We start from the raw sequence: 19,371 nt of genomic DNA on the forward strand, positions 1-19,371 counted from the left end.
ATTTCTTGAAATGCTTCCTTGTGTGCGTTTAGTGATGGGCGGTGAAAGGCAAATTAGCAGTCTTTCAAATGTTTGAAATCAGTGAAATGCGATTTGTTTTGTATTCTTTTGTTTGCATTAAAGTTAACGATTTTGTTGAACAAGTTATTGCCTGTCCAAACTACTAAAAAAATCGCACGAGGTCCTTGAAGTTACTGTGTCGGGGCGTCGAAAGTTCTTGAAAACCATTGCATTTTTTTCTTCAATATTGCTACGAACCCAGTAGAACAACTGTCATGGAGTAAAAACCTTGGCTGAACAGGGGCTTATACGAAGAGCACAGGACGACTAGAAATGCAGTAGCAGGCATGGAGGGCCCTGAAAAAAATGTGCCACATCTGCTCGTCTGCCTTATGTTTCTGCATTGACTGTCACATTTTTAATAGAAGTGCACTTACTGTTCTACTCCAATAAACGCAACATTACCAACTCCAGTGTGGGGCAGTCCTTCAGCCAGTGCAGAACTCTTTCTGTACATCCCTGTCAGCTCTGTCATTTTTCCAGCATTGTAGTACAAGATTTGTTAAACTGGTTTCGCAGAATATGAGCAGTATACTCTTAAATTAGCTGTTTATTTGTATGCACAAGTTCAGGTCCTCAGTTTGGTTGCATGACAAATTGCCATACCTCAATAGATACAAGAAAAAACGTTATTAGAGTTTAATAAAATCCAAACAGTAATGATCACAACAATATAATGACATACATTTCTTTTGGTACGTATACAGCCCATGTCTTGGCACTGTATAAATTCAACTATACATTGCAAGTACTGTGTCCTGACCACTATTATTCACATGTGTAAAACCATCACAGCAATTCTTCAACAAATATCACAGTGATTAGTGACATACACTTTGTAACTGCTTTACATGAGCATAATATATACAAATGGTCCCTGTGTACCTACACATGACTAGTGCCACCCGAGTACTATTACTCACAGGTGTAAAACCAACAAAGCAGTTCTTTAAAAATATCACAGCGCTTAGTGATGTACATGCTGTAACTCCCTTGTAAAAGCTTAATACAAACACGTGAGCACACAGAAAGCTAGCAGTGGGCCTACATGGAAATACCACCGCCTCAATACTAATTTGCAAGCGTAAAACCAACCAAGCAGTTCTTTAAAGAATATCACAATGCTTAGTGACATACATTTTGTAACTAGCTTATATAAGCTTTATACAAACATGAGAACATACACAAAGCTATCGGTGCACCTACATAGAAGTGCGGCCATCTGAACACTATTATTTGCAAGTGTAAGCTCAACAGAACAGTTCGTTATAGTGACGCCCATTTTGTAACTGCCTTATACAAGCTTAGTGCAAGCACAAGAATGTGGAAAAAAATAAATTAAAAACTTGCTCTATGAACACACAAACAGATCAACACAAATGGTAAACACCGCTTTGAAGACACGTGACCGTGACAAATCGCAGTGCTGTGCCGGTTGAAACTGCCATCCACAAAAGTATTGAGCAATGCTTAAACCACACGCAATAAAGTGCTGAAAGACTGCGTCTCTAACGTACCTATTTTAATTCACATTTCTTGAATATAGGGCTCCCTTGCAGATAAGGCATCTGATCCAACTGACCTGATTTTACACCTGCTAAATGCATACAATGCACTCAGGTATAACTGGTAATAATAATTATAAAAGTCATTTAAAAACTTGATGGTATGATGAAGATGCATGACTACAAAAGTTCTGTCCCCCTCGTACTTGTTAAAAAGGTGTAAGTACGACACATGTTCTTTTTTTCCAGAATTGTTGCATTAATGGACACCCGGGAACCTCGAACCCACAAAAAAAGAAGATACTGCTGTGTTAATAGTGTTATGAATAATTTTTTGTGAAAGCTTTTTACAGACAAGTTGCAGTCTCGTTTCTGAAGGTTCAGCTGTATCATGCAAAATAACATGGAAAGTGGTCACATGGGAGCATGACACTATGCCATAATGTTCGTTTCAGTTGACTCTCTTGCCCTACAAGTCACTGCTCACTGTGACCAGTGCTGGAACAGCAGTGTCTGTGTGATTTTCATCACACTTCTGTCCTATGCCATCCTTACCAGAGATGGCGGCACATCGATACCCAAATTCCGATAGTGTTGCTTTCTCAGGTGGTTGTTTTTGATTTGCTCAATATCAGTTGGCACTTCAGCTGCATCAAACTTCTATTTTACCTCTTCAACAACAACATAACAATCTTATGACACCTGTGTTGTCCTTCTAGTTGCCTACAAAGACCAGTTAATCTAGCAACAACACTGATATTCTCTACTACTAATGGGGAAGAGGTGTGTCCCACCATGTGTTCCACATTGTTGTCGCTATGTGGGCTGGCTGGGGAGGCAACTGTAATATGTTTGCATATCTTAAAGTGATGCTTGTACTGTGTTATAACACTTAACTTAGTCTTGCACTTGCTGCACAAGAACACTGGCTCACAGTCGTGGTGAAAAGCTTTTGTATGTTGAGCAAATGAGTTGTATGCACTACAAAAAAGTCACATTGATAACACACATGTTGCTCTACCAGGCCTGGTGCGGTTCCTTCTGACACTGCTGCTGATGCTGACACACTGCTGCTTGCGTCGTACACTGTTGCAGCTGCAGTAGACATGGCCGTCTCTGTATCTATTGCTGCCGTGCCACCTGTCATGGTAACTTCAGGTGGTATCGGGCTCACTTCTGCAACAGAGATGTTGTTTGCCCCTTGAGGGCTCTCGTCATCAGGGCCAATAATTTCATAGGCATTGTCTCCTGCATCGAAGAATCAATAAGAACAGCCTGAATTAATAAACATAGCTCTAAACAGTATGGACATCAAAACTTAACGCCCTAGCTCGAGCGCTAATCAACCGAGCGGGGCAAGACCAATCGTCTCGTCAATCCCCACCCTTTACTTTCATGCCCCTGCCATCCAATTACTGCGACCGACTCGAGATCCAGCGACTCAACCGCAGGATTTATCCTCCGCCTCACAAAAAGCTCAGCACTGAAGATGCCGTAGCTCTCCGACTTATACAGACCAACACATTTCCAAACCTACACAGATACAGTAAAATGTTCCCACATACATATCGCGGCATCTGCCCCTGGTGCGGCGACACACGCCCTACACTCTTTCACATCTCGTGGGGGTGCGAGGGCAAACGTCAACACTTAAAGACTCCTAGCACGTCATTTGAGCGGTGGGAGGTACAGCTGACCGGCGATACCCTGGCGGGACAAGAAGCTCTCGTCCAGCAAGTACGTCGAGCAGCCATGGCCAGTGGAGTCCTGGAATGAGGACACCACCCACTCGACCTCAAGAGCAACCACCTCGATGGTCCGAATAAATGTTTTCTCTCTCTCTCTCTAACCACAAGCTTTGCACATCAGTGACCAGGCTTATTGAATAATACTTGCAGGAGTTACACAATTGTGTGTGTACATTACAGTTAAGCCTCATTAGAAGAGATACTCAAGAGGCACGGGAAACATGTCTCTTGAAACCAAAAATTTTAAAACACTGAGGAGCCAGACTAGATCACTTTATTATGCATCATCACTAAAGTATGTTTAGATATATCTGAAGGAATAATTGCTCAGGGTGGCTTAAAGGGCCCCTAAACCACTTCTCGACATTTTTTGAACATTTCAAGTAAACACACGCATCAAAATCAGAATGCCGTCACAATTGACGATGCCAAACGCCACAGTGTGTAGCACCTGTGGGAGCACCACAAAATGAAGAAAACGACCCCGTGCGCCTCTCTGGACCTATCCTGCACCCCCCAGTTTGTCCTGACATCACCAGGCTGTCTCTGATGATGTCACCAGTTTCCGGTGCTGTCGAGTGGTGGAACGAAAGTGTACGACTGCCGGCAAGGCCTGCAAGCAAATACACACTCCTTCCTCGTCGCGTTGCTCGCGATGCCATTGTGGGCAGCCAATGGGGGCAAAGAACAGAAACGCCAACAGGAAGGTCTCCCTATGAGGCTCTTCAACTAGAGTCACCATACAGTTCCATTGTATTGGCGAGGTCATTAGTGCCACCCCTCGCAGGACGACGGGCCTGCGTGGCAGCAACAGAGCTCGTTGGTGATGGCCTGTCCCGTAACATTTGGAGGTGTACTAGGCGAGGAAAAGACGATACTGTCCAGATGGCGCGTACCAGATGAAATAGTAAAATGAGCGGGGACTACTTTTCGATAATCAAACACGTAGCTCCACTATTACTGCACCGTTTCGAAAAATTCTCGTGGCTACGTGTTCGTTGCCTTAACATGTACAACTGCAACACCGCAACTAAATTTCAACCTGGGTGGTTTAGGGGCCCTTTAAAGAAAACATTCACAGCTTTTTAGTGACTGTAGATTGTGTTAGCTTCCTTCCTAACTTCTGGAAGTTAAACACTTCACTTTGAAAGCCTTGTTGCTCGCAGTGCCTTTGAGGTGCTCTTAGACGCTCGTCAGCTTCAACTGTCGACACTTTCTGCCCTGCACTGTCCTCGTTGCCCTCCTTTTCTAGTTCATGCTTAAGAGACATGCGCAATTGACTTGTGTGAGAATTGCGTGATCTTTACGCCCTTCACAGCATACAAGGTGCATGAAGTGAATGTGTCTGGGTTGTGTCCCTTCGAAGTAGTGAATACTTAAAAAGTCGTTGGTAAAGAAGGTGTCTCTTGTGTACAGTGTTGTTAAAGTGGCAAGCATTGGAAAACCAACCAAACCATTTTCAGATGTCTCTTACAACCAAGTGTATCTTGTAATGAGATTCTACTGTACTGAATATTTTTCATCTATGGATCATCTGCATGTACATTAGTCACAAAGACATGTTGTGTGGAATGGCAAATCAGGAAAAAGCTCGTACTCTTACTTTTTGTCCCTAACATAAGCAGCTGATAACAATATGATAAAAAGCAGGTAATGAGGCTAGCATGGAACATAATCCTTCAGCTCTAAACAGTTTTTTGGGCCCACATCATTCCCTCATGACATAAGGAAACAACTTGATTGCAAAAATGGCTGCATGTGATCTGAGTTGATTGAAGCAAACAATACGTAAGGTTGCCCAGTATGTAATTTTATCAGAGTGCTTTTTAAATGTCCTGCTGGCGATCCTGGCTGCACGATGTTTCTCATGCTTTTTGGCACGATTCCTTTCTTTTCCACTCCACTCTTTTTTCTGGTTTTCTCCCCTTTCCCTTCCCCCTTGCGTAAAATAGCACACCTGAAGTATCAAATCTGTTGAATTATTGTGCGTATCAAACCTGTTAACATGCGGGCTTCTTTGTGGTCTGTTTTGTATTTTTGTGCTGTACAAGTCAATTCAAAACGAAAGATGGAATGTCTCTGCCTTTAGTATAATTGGATGTGTTTGTGTGTGTGTGTGTGTGTGCGTGTATATATATATATATATATATATATATATATATATATATATATATATATATATACGTCTCTCATGCTTTGAAATATATGTACATTCAGGAGTGCCTGCATGCTCTTCTCCCCTGCTCCAGTGACGAAAAGGAGAGCCTTTTTATGTACCATAGTACAACATTAATAGGTTTTCACTGAGCCCATTACATCACTTATCACATGGATCTGTAACAATACAGAGTAGCAGTGGTCCATATTACTAACCCATCCCAACATAACTATATATCAGCACGTACCGACATGCTGTGAAACAGCTGTTGCAAAGCCGCTGGTGCTGGCAATTTCCGCAGCACTGCAGTGGTACAGCCGAGTGCCACCTGTATAGTGACAAATGCATATGCATGTTAGCAACTCACTAGTTGCTGATGGTTTCATAAGCTTTACACTACACAATAAAGTAATCTAGACAACTTTGTTGGAACAAATACACATAATTAGGACACCATTTAAAGACTAACACAATTGCCCCCAATCTCTCACTCACTAAGGGATAATACTACTGAAACATCGGTGGAGAGCTCAGATTAACACAGCCCATAAACGACAAGCTTTCTTTGAGGAAAACAGCTATAACAGCGGTTAGTTTTCTTGATCATTTGATGTTCTAGCTTGGATTTAAATGTCATGCAGTACTATAAAATATGAAGTGCCGCATTTCTAGCAGCAGAAGGCGTCGTCAGCCTCATGGTACAACCGATTCCTGCACTGTTTGTGTCAGTGAGCCGACACATACAAAGAAAACCGAATTCACACATACATATACAGTGCCAAGTGCACTCCTTCTGAAAACGCAGCCACCAGTTCCAATGCTGCTGAAAGGAAAGGTTATATAGAGTGCGAGACTGCATGGAACTACCACTTATGACTGTAAGTGTATGATCTGCTGATTGGAGAGGTAGTCACATGCTATTTCTAGTCTCTTTTAGAAGCATTACTAAAGGATGAATTAAAATCTATTCATAAGTCACGAATTTCACGCATCCACAGTTTGGTTACATAACTTGTGAGAAAAAGACATGTTTGCCTGGAATAGCAACCTTTCTTCCTGCTGCAAAATTTTCCTTCGAATTAATGAAGTAACTTTACAGCATCATAATATATTGTGTTTCTCGCAACTACTTGCCGGCAGTGGCGAGTTACAGTGTTTATATCTGACTCATTGGGCGACAATACTGCCAAACACAAATATTTCACGAACATGAGAACACGTCCCTCGCAGAGAATAGCAACCATATATGCCTCTGTGAGACATGATCGCACCTTTGTGGTCAAAATGTACATTAGAACGACACCACCATCTTATTAAAAAAAAAAGCCTCAGTACAAGGCAGCAGCCAACTGCATAATGTGAAATTGCAACTGATGTCCACTTACTGGTGGCCTGTGTTCGAGTCACTTCTGGCAGTTGACGGGGTGCTGAGAAATGCACGTCCTGGGTTGTCCCTACAAAACATACAGGGTTATGTCAAATGTTGAAAATATATATACACCGGCATTTCATAAGTTGCAAAACTATGAGTAAACTAATAAACAACTGTAATGTAAACAGAGTACACATGATAAGATAGGCTGTCAACTAGTAATGCATTATGCGAAAAACCTAACGCATAGGAAAGACTATATGTATACACACGAAGCTGACACACAATTTAATTCGCTCTAGGTTTTTCCGTGCAGTATATTCAAATTATTACGTCTTGTGGTTAGAGCAAAATTAGTGTAAATTACGCACTAAATTATGTACCCTGGAAAACTTTTCTTCAATATGCACCTGTGCACCCTTCGAATGAGTAGCGTTGTAAAATTTACGCACATGGCATTTAACATAGTTGCTGAACACGGATTTCCTTTGCCCTGTGTCGTGTACAGTGAGCTACATATATCTGCCCCCCCCCCCCTTCTGTGCTAGCCATACTGCGTGCCATTGCACCTATACGCATGTCAATAAACCTCACGACACAGAAATAAAAAAAGCGCCAATCACCCATGCCTGTATGTTGTAGTGGGCCTAACCTAACCAAGCATGGGCTGTTGCTTTTTATAGTAAACACAGGCACCGTGCTCATTGCAAGTATGTATCATGTCACTAAGCAAATATACAATTTCATTGTACAACTATTTTTTTATCACATGGATCTATCTGTTGAGAGGCAAGACAAAAAGCAGTCACTTCTCAGAACTAATCAGCTTTCTTAAAACACATCTCTAACTTTTCAATGACACTTGCTGCTATGTGTTTGTCTCCAGAGAGCATACTTGATTTGACTTTCCAATCGGAGGCATTACATAAGTATACCATGTTAAGATAACTGCCTGGAGCACGTGAGAATTTTCATCTTGGTGTAACATACTGTATCTTGATTTTGTTTACATTTGGTCAAATGGTACACCCAATATACCCACATACTAGTTTTCTTGTCCAAATTGCATGCCAATGTATTTAGATTTTTTGGCATTGGCTTCTCTGCACTACGTGAAGTCACGCTGCACTGGCTCTTTCACATCCTCGTGTCCTTGCAGCTGCCTTCTTGTGTTCTATAAAGCGGGTGCCTGAAAAATATCGTATGCAAAAGTCAACACAAGGGCATGGTGCAAAACAACATCAAGACAGTCAAGGCCATGGCAATAAAAGAAAGTCTTAGCTCTTAGTCTTCTTAGTGAAATGCATGCAAAACATCCAAATGACTGCAACAGTCAACTGCTAAATTAACTTCAATTTTAGATTTACACAAAAAAGAAATAACGGACAGTTCATCCTCGTTCAGCACGAATGTTAGAATACTCCTGCTAATGAATAGAATATTGGTCATTTTCAGACATCATAGGTCTGTCATGAGTCTGGTGTATCACAAACACTACTTGTGACACATCCTAAGCACGTGCCCAGTGTGCCCCCCGCACCATCCCTGGTTGTGCCACTGCTGAAGCCATAATTTGAGGATTATAGCTGCAAACATGATGCTCAGTAGGGATGAAAATATTGTTTTTCAGTTCAATGGATATATGGATGTGCCTATAAAAAAGGGCAACAAGGCTTGTTATGGCAAGCTTACCCACATTTCAATACTAACAAGAAAGTTCACTGTGGCCTGCATCTAAGCTTACTAAAAGGCGTGAACTTATTTTCATGTACGAGGTGCGCAATGGAGTTCATTTTTGACAGAGCCGACTACTGCTGCAGTTTGAAATCTAGCATTTTAGATTCTTGAAGGCATGTAAAAGTTGCAGTTAAACCGCAGTTATTAGTTTATTACACCAACCTATTGTTCTGTGTACGACAGACTGGTAACATGGAATTAAAGCAACATTTTATTTTGATATTTTATTTCTATACTAAAATTTTCAAGCGATAAACACATTTTGATCTGCCATGCAATAGCAAAATGCACACATTACGCTTGTAACCCCCAGAGGAAGGCTGATTTAGGTATTCAAATGACATAACTCTGACACGCCAACTCATATTAGCAAATGCACAGGCATGTCCAAAACAATAAGCGTATGCAAAGCGCCCTTGCAATTGTAATTCCACACAGCAGCCGTTATATTCGATGCCGATGCATAACTAGCAGCTCGACAATTCACCGAGTTCGTAGACATAAGCATCCTTTCAGTTTCGCACCGTGCACGAAAACCGCAACAGGAGACAAAACCAGACCCACCTATAATCACACCATTTCAATACATGAGCAAAAACAGTTCAGTCTTAGGGATAAACACTGTGAGAGCGATTTAGTGCGCGACGGCGACGAGCGACGGCTTCGAGCGACAAAACGGGCCGTCGCTTGAAGAGATGGCTCGGTTCTGGAAATCTATAAATCATCGCTCGTCGCCCGAAAGTGCTATGAGCGACTAGCCAATAGCGCGAAGCCGGAACTGGATGTACATCGCTCAAATACTACCGATTGTCGCGCGGAACGAGCAAATGATTCAATTTTTATACGTGCAAGGATGAGAACCTACGGCAATAGCTCCGGAAATATTTTATGCTACTTTTTATCGTAAAATACATCAACGTAAATTACTAAAGCACGCGTCACGCATGATTGCAGCCCTCATGCCGGCAACACCGGGGAGGCGTCGCTCAATATCGTTGCTCGCACGGAGTACCACTTGTATGCGACAAGCGAACGCGACAGCCATCTCCATCGCGTCGCTTGTGGCTGCCGCGCGCAAGATCGCTTATATGGGGTTTATACTTTTTTCAGCATAAAAAATGGATTCCTCATGCGTTTTCAGTAAGTTCAAGATAACGCGCCCAACTGACCTCTTGCAGCATGCAGCTGAATGCCTGCAGCAAAGTTTCTAACTAGCACTGGTGCTGCACGTAACTTCAGTGGTCGCAGATTCCCCCTGCGCGAGACACCGTCAAGCGCGCGGTTTACTTATAAAAAAGCATGCTGCCAGCAAAACGACGCCTTCTGTTATGTGATTCCTTAGTTCAGCAGCGTTCCGTACACAGTAGACTGCCAAACTGAATAAATTCAAACACACAAAACGCACGCTAATCACGCTCCGCATAGGCTCGGAATCACGGGCTGGTGAACGAATCATTTTAAGCGTCCTCTCGCCTGGTGTCTTATTGAACATACCATAGTTCTGGCAGCGTTTGCGATTTTTAAAGCTCTTACGGACAACGGCAAAGTGATAAAATCACATGCAGTTATCGCGACGACTGGCTTTTTCGATTGACATCGAGAGACACAGCGCGTATGCCTAGTCCTTTGTCAATCGCGTCGGCTAAGCGCAGCGACGACTTCCTGGCGATAGCATGACATATACGGAGAATGTTCACCTAAGTTAGAATTCACTTACCGTGGATGATTTGCTGTTATATCCAAGGCATGACGAACGACTGTCGTGTTTTCGTGGCGACGCGAGATGGCTGCAACACGATCTCCGTTGGCTGGCAATCGCAGCTCCTATGCTGCGGATCACCTTTCTCCCGGTCTGTGTTGTTCCGCGATCTTGAGCGTGCGCGCGCGCGCGCGCGGTGGAGCAAATCCGAGTGAAAAAGTAGAGCGCTCGCTACGCGTTCCATTTGAACTGCGGCGGCCTGTTCTCTTAGAAGCAAAACGATGTGTTCTTTGCTCAGCGTGCATGAATGAAACATTGCCATGTTCGGGGCCAGCCACCTACAGTTGAAGCAGAAGATTACGCTACGTTTTGTTCTCTATTCTGCTAGTACCAGCGCAAAATGTAGACAAGGGACGAGACAAGAAGACACCACAAGCGCTTGTGGTGTCTTCTTGTCTCGTCCCTTGTCTACATTTTGCGCTGTTACTAGCAGGATGGAAAACCAACAAGCCAAGCTGCTATTCTAGCGAAATACATTTCCAGCGCTTGTGGTGTCTTCTTGACTCGTCCCTTGTCTACATTTTGCGCTGTTACTAGCAGGATGGAAAACCAACAAGCCCAAGCTGCTATTCTAGCGAAATATATTGTTCTCTATTGCCGCAGGAGTAGAACGGGCATTCTACTCTCTCTCTGAAGGGGAGAGTGAAAAGCACATTTTACTCTCTCCTTGGTGAGAGAGTGAACAATGCATTTCACTCTCCTCGACATTTTGCGAGAGTGAAACGACGCTTTGAAGAGTGAACCGGCCGTTTCACTCCTGCGATACCCTTCCTAGTTTTTAGAGTGTAGGCCAGGAAGGGGGATTGGTTCTTAAAACAAGCGACAAGCAGATTTTTCTTCTTAAAAGATGAGGAGGATCCTTTGAATCGTGCATAGATTCAAGTAGTACGGATGGGAATCATGCCAGAATTTCTAGTGTCCATCACTGAAAAGAGTCCGTATAGGGTATCTCGTTGCGTATGCGTGGTTGTAACCTCCACAAGTTTCTCATCGACAGATTTTGTATTGAGTCCCTAAGTAATGTGCCCAGGGAGCGTCTGTCCATTTATCAGACAAAACCAGAAAACAACTTTCTGAAAACTGTCAAAAACATGTTCTCCCAGCAAACTCTAATGCTCCTGTTTTGTGTCAGTCGAATCGACCCTCTGCCCGCTGACTTCGTTGTCTCATGAAACCACCTCTACTTTTCTGCCACGATCGATTGCTTCTCCGTTGGGGTGGAACCAGTTCTACTGTTCTAAAGATGTATTGGTCCCTTAATATACGCTTCTAAATTATCTCCGCAACTCAATTTCTTCCTCTTCATTTCAACTAGACTATCAAGGTACACTGACTTGCTCTACAATCAATATTGTCGCGACCTCACGAAACTCGAGGGACAAATCGACTTGTAAGCAGGAACAGTAACAAGCACGGGCTTCTTTAACAGCCCATGCTAGTCACTACTTCTTGCTTTCTATGTGTTTTTACAATTGCCGATATGTCAGCCTACGATCGTCGTCCTTGCCACACTACAGATGAATCATTTTCCTCCCTTCTAAAGGAAGCATCGTCCCGGTGCTCAACTTAAGTGTATGCACGCAAGAAACACTATCATTATCTTGTTTCGCGATGTTGCTTCCATAGTGTTCCCCTCCATTCGCTGTATGGTCCTCGGCACAATCTTGCTGGCGGTCCTTATGCATGTAACATCTTTCGGATAGCACGCCTTCGTCATGCACTCGTTTGCCTGTCGTGCTCAGTGAATTCATTTACCTTCGCATAACGTGCTTCGCAGTGCATGAAGCGGAGTACTGATTAGCAGAAGTTGATGTTTTCGACGAAGAATGAGCGCAAACGTGGAATTTGGTATGGACGTTTTCTGTACGTTTGTCCTAAATAACTATTTGGCGAGGGAGAGAGATAGAGCCCATGGGTAGAGTAGTGAAGGCGAGAGGGAAAGCGCTTGCTTTCTTGGGGTGTGCGAATACTTTCGAATAAAGGAGCGAATATTGCCCTGTTTGAAACAGCCTTCAAATCTCATGGTCGCTGTTGGCAAATGCGAATATTTAGCGCATTGTCATTAAATTCTTCAGCTTGCTAAATTTGCATATATTTATTCCCGGCGGTCATAGTAGACGCAAAACACAAGTTATGTGGTGTTGTAGACTATACATCACACAGGAAGCCAGATATTTGCGGCTGAATCCCTATTATTGGCGCTCTATTATTTTTCGAAACTATTCAAAAAGTATGCCGGCGAATGGTGGCGGTCTGCTCAAATATATGTATTGGAAACATATTCGACATTTGATGCGTACTTTATTCGGACTTGAAAATCGGTTTACACACAACCCTGTCACTCTCCCGCAATGTCGGAGTCGTTTAGGGCCCGTTAAGTTTTGCAAAATCATCTTGATTGAATGCACTGCGTGAGTCCCTTGTCAAGGGTACCATCGAGATGCCGGCCATGACTTGGGAGCATCGATCTTGCAAGATGTTATCCAACTCATTTTTGTTCGTCCTTAAATCTCATTCTATTTCGGGTCCCCCGTTACCAGTTGACCTGCATAAATGTGCACTTTCATGATTTCAAAAAGCTCACCGCAACTCATGAGCTCTGATTCTCTTTCCAGTCTGCCGAACATTACGTTAATCCTTCGCATAGTAATCTTCAAACCGATCCTATAGTCTATGCCGGCTAAAGCATTCAAACATTCGCTGTAGATAATCTCTAGAGTTGTTGCGCAGAACGTCGTCTCTAAACTGCTCACTGCTCACAAATCCTACGTGGATCTTTGCCGCTAATCTCATTGAATGTATACTTTTGGCAAGCATGCAGTGAAAACGCTCGAGGGATTGTGCCGCTTTGCCTGGCGGCCTTCTTCAGCAGCTTTTTTTTTAAATCTTTGTGAATGCTTTGAGCTCACCACAAGTACATAGCTCCCTCTACTCATCTGCTACGCATTGACACCAAGACACTTGCTATCACACTGCATTAAAGCATTTTCGTTATCGCTCGATGTCGTGTTATGTTCGACGGGCTTTTTAATTACATCACTCATGACTTGGGTGTGATCCAGTGTTCAATATACCCGCCATGGCAGCTTCGGCTACGTTTCAGCGCTGCTGCGCTCGAGGTCGCTAGTGCAGTCCCTGCGGTGGCGGCCACAATCCAGTGGGGACGAAATGCAAAAGCGCCTGTGTACTTAGATTTACATGCACGTTAAAGAATCCCAAATGTTCAAAATAATTCCGGAGTCTTCCAATACGGCGTGCCTCATAATCACATCGTGGTTTTGGCACGTAAAGCCTCAAACCGTTGAAATAGTTCATATCCGCTTCTAAAGCGACTTCCGCTACTCGGCTGACATCGCAGCTCCATGCTTGTCTTTCAGTGCGCGCACACCTTTTTCCCAACTCATTAGCCTGAGCGTATCTCAGCAAAGTTACACAGGAAATTGCGGAGTTTCCTTTCTTCGGGAAAACGCCCAAAATCAGACTTTCTGACAATAACATGCAGTTCGGGAAATGAGGTAAGCGATAGAACAGTGTGCGTGTCTGCGTAATATTGGCGGGGCAGGGCCTAATAGTAGTCAGGTGAAAGTCTAAACCACGAACACCCGCACTTCGGCTGACCTGAATTTGAAGCGTCGAGACAGCCAGGGCAGCGCCGCACAACGCAAGTAGTCGGCGCAGCTCACAAAGGAGTCGCTCGCTCCTTTGTCTCCCGCCCGGCCAATTGTTCGGGACCGCGTGAGGCTGTCAGATACCACTGGGGGGAGAAACGTTCGGCCGAGCGATGGCCGTTCAGCAGTAAGGCCCTCCGCGACGACTTGTCGCCGAAACGATTAAAAAAAAACACAAAAGTCGCAATAACGGTCGGGAAGCAAGTCCCTGTGAGAACTTCCGAAAGTTCCTTCTTCAACAACCCGACTCTTCCAGTCTGCGCTGTAATGACCACGCGGAATTTTCTTTTCATGTCAGCCTTATTACGGCCTTGTTTCGCATTATGTTTTTCTCGATTGCAAGCGCTTGCCTCGCAGAAATAATAGAGACGGTGGTGCTGAAGTGAAGCAGCAGAGTTCCCTTCTTAGAAAACGCACGCTGCCAGTTAAAACTTGCAGTGTACAAAAGGTAAAGCAAAATACGCTAAGCAAGCGTAAGGTAAAGCGCGATGTGTTTGGCCATGATGGTACGTGCGGGTCATGCATTTGTGTATGCTGTAGTATACAAGGCCCGAACAATGCACATGAAGGCGTGGAATGTTGGAAGTTCAAATATTTAACTTAAGGTTCATATTAAAAGAGGCAAAGAGAAATCCTACGCGAAGAGGCAGGGATGTTGACCAAAAGACAAATATCTAGTAAGCTATCCTGTACTAGAGCAGGGCAAAAAAAATAATGCTGCACTGAACCAAGGGGTCATTGAGAGATAGTTCGTGTTCATAAGCAAGCCCAACTCATTGTATTCGTGAGCAACTTACGTTCAGTAGTTCAACAGATGAGTCGCGTCAGCCTACAGTGAATTAAAGGGAGGCTGAAGCGGTTTTCAATTTCCATGAATTGCTGGGGTTGGGAAGAACAGACCTGTTCATTTACAGTTCTGAATTTTTTTTTCTTATTATAAGGGGCAGAAATAGCCTTCTAAATCCCCAGCGGACACGCCCCCGTCGCTTCCCGGAGCGCCGGGTGAGGTGGTTGCTAGAGGAGAGAACCGGCGACAGTGACGTCACTCGCGGGGACCGTACTGCTGGACGGCGTGCTGGCATGTGCTGACATGTTTCTTCCCGTCCTGCGCTTTGCTAAACGACGCTACGAGAGATATGCCGCCGCTGACGTTTGTTTTCTTTTGCGATTTTCGTGAACTGTACTTCCTTTCTGTGCTGCGTGAGTGCCTACAGCCAAGGGCGCCTAACCTGCCCTCGTTCTGTGCACTTTCGGCTGTGCGAAAACGGGTGGCCGATAATTATGGGGTTTTACGTGCCAAAACCACTTTCTGATTATGAGGCACGCCGTAGTGGAGGACTCCGGAAATTTTGACTACCTGGGGTTCTTTAACGTGCACCTAAATCTAAGTACACGGGTGCTCTCGCATTTCGCCCCCATCTAAATGCGGCCGCCGTGGCCAGGATTCAATCCCACGACCTCGTACTCAGCAGCCCAACACCACAGCCACTGAGCAACCACGGCAGGTGGGCGGCGGAGACGATGTGGTGTTTCACCTGTTCCCGAAGGACAAGAAACTTGCAGCGCAGTGGGTCCATGCGGTGAGGAGGGATAATTTCGTGCCGACGAAATCAACTGTGCTGGGCTCGGAGCATTTCCGCGACAGTGGTTATCATCGGAGCTTGACAACGATGCGGGCAGTCGGTATTCCAATTAAATCGGCACGACTGAAGCCCGGTGTTGTTCCGTCTATATTCTCCCACAAGACAAACACCTCGCCACCTCCAAGAGCGGCCTTCGCCAAGAGGAGAAAGGGTGAGGTAAGGATTTTAATGTGCACACGGGCAATGTTTTAAACAGATGATCACCTGAGTGTCGAACAAACGGCCTTACAGCGGCCTTTGACGAAGCGAGGTGGAGGCACAGCCGGGAATATGCATATGCGTGCAAACAGCTTGCCGTTTTCATCCTGTTTTTCCCCTCCGCTGTATCACGGAACACTGTACTACGGCTGTTTGTTCGGTGCTGTTTTGATACGGTGAAATAACTGACCGGGGGTACGCTTCTGCATTACGTGATAGTTGCTATTCGTGCTACCACGCGGTGCCCGCAGGTTTAGCTGTTCAGCATTCGTGTTCAAATCGCACGACATGAGGCGTTACGGTAATATTTTCATGCTCGCGATACAGTAGTTGAACTCGGCGTGTAAAAACTTCGGCAATGTTTTAAACAGATGATCACCTGAGTGTCGAACAAACGGCCTTACAGAGGCCTTTGACGAAGCGAGGTGGAAGCACAGCCGGGAATATGCATATGCGTGCAAACAGCTTGCCGTTTTCATCCTGTTTTTCCCCTCCGCTGTATCACGGAAAACTGTACTACGGCTGTTTGTTCGGTGCTGTTTTGATACGGTGAAATAACTGACGGGGGTTACGCTTGTGCATTACGTGATATTTGCTATTCGTTCTACCACGCGGTGCCCGCAGGTTTAGCTGTTCAGCATTCGTGTTCAAATCGCACGACATCAGGCGTTACGGTAATATTTTGATGCTCGCGTTAGAGTAGTTGAACTCGGCGTGCAAAAACTTCGTTCCGTAAATTTCGCACTCACAGCTTGCTACCAGCAGCGAAATGCCGCAAAAACAAGCGTTGGCACAGCCGCGCCCGTGTCAAGGCGAACGGGCTCAAATAATGAAATAACGTTGTGAGGTATTGAACTTGTCAGCGTTCGACGTCGTCTAGCCCAATACAGGCATCGCTGCTGCACAAAAAATGTTTTCTTGCCTTTGTACCTAGAGAACTAGCTATGTATCAGGCATGACAAAATTATTATTTGAAAGTAATTATATTACATTACTCGTTACTTTCTTATTACAATCATCGATTTGAATTACATTACCGATTACCGCTTTCAAAAATGATATTACTTTGCGATTGCTTCCAAAAAGTTTTCATGCATACAAGAAGCAAAAAGCAAAGTTTAAAGGGACGCCAACCTTTCTTCAAGGTAAGATACACTTGCCAACATTTCATGCCCTCCTCCCCATGTTCCTCCACGACACTACCAACGTTCTGGCACCATACACAACTTACTGGTGCATATTTAACGCAATTATTAATTACTTCAGCCATGAAATTACAGACACCAAATAATTCACATTGATAAATCACTAGACAACTAATCCATCACATAAATTACTGAAAAAGTATTTCAATTACTGGAAGTAATCCAACTGTTGTCATTTTTGCTGATATGCGTGATATGCTGAAATTCATGACATCAATGCCTTGCACTTTTTCAGGTTCTAGCAGAGCACCTAGAGAACCGAGCCCCTGATGAACATGTTTCACTACCATCACCAGTCGAAGAGTTTGAAGCAGCCAGTGTGACACCTGGCAGATAATGTTGAAAAGCTTGAAGTAGCCAAACGCGGCACTTATGTTCGCGATCGTGTATTAACACGCAAAAAAACACGAAACTTTAAACAAGCAACGGCAAGGTGCTTGACATCGCGTAATTGCACCCGTGTTTACAATCTAATGAGAAGTTAGTGCTTCGGCATTCTTCCAGCAGCAAGTTCCCAGTGACACTTTAGCGCATTTTTTCTCCCGTCACTGGAACGTGCAGCCGCATGAAAAAAAATACATACGTACCAGCTAAGATTTCCAACGCGCGAGAAGGTGCACACATCGCTCTCGCTGTTGACACACTCAACATCGTCGTGGCTGCCATCGTTTTCCGTATGGGCTGTCGGTTCGAACATGTACGGCGAAAACAGAAGCTGTCCGAGACAGCGAGAACGTTCCTTAATGCTTACAACTCAGCCATAGAATAAAGAACAACTTTGACTCAGCTATGGAACAAAACAGCGTGCTACGCTTTGAAACGGCGGCGCCGACCGGCGACTGCCGCAAATGACGTGACAGTGGCCCCGACCAATGACGGGCAACAGCGGCGTTCGCGCGATGCCCTGATGCGCTGGGGAGCGTTTTCTTGAAAAAACAGCCGCTTGCGTTTGTTTCCGCCCTTTTTGAACCAGATATTCGTGTTCAGGTGACTCAAAACTGTAGAATGCCGCAGAGTACTTATTTTGTTCGAAAAGTGTTTCAGCTTCCCTTTAAGCCCATGGCACTCTGGCTTTGTGTCGAGAGGAAATTAACAATGTTTAAACTCAGAACAGAGTGCTTTCCTAGTAATAGCTTATGTACAAGCCAAAGTATCCCGTTAAGGTGCTGCGTGCCGAAGCGTATTACTCAAAGAAACAACGTCGCAGTTTCCGAAAGGCGAAGCATCGATTGCGATAGCAAATTAGTAGACAGCTATAACAAGCACAGTACTTTTATCGGCCGTACAAACTTGTAAACACTCGTTTACTAACTAAGCTAACAAGCATGACGTCAGAACGCGCAGGTAAACAAGCACACATCACCCTCGATGACCTCGCACACTCGCTGTCAAAACGCTAGGGAGAAGAAGCGCGGCAGCAGCACCGAGCGAAGTGACCTTCGTGTTGTCTGCCTGTCGCTAAACAACACCAAATGATCGGTGAGAACACAGCACACGCAAACGAGAGAGCCGTCGGCACACCTGATATTCATGACGTCAGCGTCATGCGTTTACTTCGCAGGATATGAAAAAACGGACGGATGAGATACACGCTGGTGTCAATGTTATTGCGCCAGTATGTGATTATGTAGCAGGTTCACTTACTTCGTGACTTTCGACTGTAATGCCTTTCTCTTAGGTAACCTGCTGATGTCGCTTAGGATTTTCGAATATCAATAGTCTGCATGTACAGGTAGTTGAAGTACATCTGAGCGCTCATTATTCGGCATCTTGTCTCAAAAAACTTCACTCAAAATTTCCCCGCCTTAAATCAGTTCTGCTCCTGCATGTAACATGCAAGTAGTGAGGTGAATGTAGGGAACTATGGGCCTCGATTCTCATGTTATTAGAATTCTTGGCCTACTTAAGGCATTTGGAGCATAGCTATCTATCTACCTGTCTACCTATCTATCGATCCTCGTACACCGACTCGGTGCCCCAAGTTGACGGCCAGCTTGTGCGACTAGGTATCTTCTAGTAATCGTGATGCCGTCGGGCTCATTCCATCGTCGTCATTTCAGCTACCTCATCCGACTATCGTCACGCCTTCTACGCTGACTCAGTGACCCAAGTTGTCTAATAGGTTGGACCATAAGGTATTATGGTCCAAACATATGGTAGACCATATGTTCGTGATGCTGTCGCGTTTGTTCAATTATTGCCATTGCAGCTCTGTCATCCGGCTGTTTTCATGCCGTCAACGTCATGCCATCGTCGTCATAGAAACATCATACTTGTTTTTATGCCGTTATCATGATGACGTCATGGCCATTGTCGTC

General features: G+C 44.5%; 1 protein-coding gene across 3 annotated transcripts; it reads right to left on the minus strand.

Annotated features, from left to right (window-relative positions):
* Positions 1–592: 592 nt before the first annotated feature.
* LOC135909674 (uncharacterized) lies at positions 593–10,425 on the minus strand. Of its 3 annotated transcripts, none has more exons than XR_010566761.1 (5): positions 10,298–10,425; positions 7,886–8,032; positions 6,857–6,925; positions 5,719–5,799; positions 593–2,813 (listed from the first exon to the last, which is right to left on the minus strand). XR_010566761.1 is itself a non-coding variant. In XM_065441706.1 (5 exons), exons 2-5 carry the CDS (start codon positions 7,936–7,938, stop codon positions 2,458–2,460), a joined length of 555 nt encoding a protein of 184 aa, XP_065297778.1. In that variant the 5' UTR covers positions 7,939–8,032; positions 10,298–10,425; the 3' UTR covers positions 593–2,457. The 3 variants fall into 3 exon arrangements, 2 of the variants coding, with proteins under 2 accessions (XP_065297778.1, XP_065284078.1); XM_065441706.1 differs by having other exon boundaries at positions 7,890–8,032; XM_065428006.2 differs by having other exon boundaries at positions 7,890–10,402.
* Between the last annotated feature and the right edge of the window lie 8,946 nt (positions 10,426–19,371).

This window comes from Dermacentor albipictus, chromosome 10 (assembly GCF_038994185.2).
Source record: "Dermacentor albipictus isolate Rhodes 1998 colony chromosome 10, USDA_Dalb.pri_finalv2, whole genome shotgun sequence".
NCBI lineage: Eukaryota > Metazoa > Arthropoda > Arachnida > Ixodida > Ixodidae > Dermacentor > Dermacentor albipictus.

What these genes read in the sequence shown, in the direction of transcription:
- LOC135909674 (XM_065441706.1), bottom strand. Translation starts at nt 7,938, where the DNA reads ATGCCAAAAAATCTAAATACATTGGCATGCAATTTGGACAAGAAAACT. An exon ending in CAATTTGGACAAGAAAACTA is followed by an intron (nt 6,926 to 7,889) that starts GTATGTGGGTAT and finishes TATGTTTTGTAG; the next exon opens with GGACAACCCAGGACGTGCAT. An exon ending in AGCTGTTTCACAGCATGTCG is followed by an intron (nt 2,814 to 5,718) that starts GTACGTGCTGAT and finishes TCTTCGATGCAG; the next exon opens with GAGACAATGCCTATGAAATT.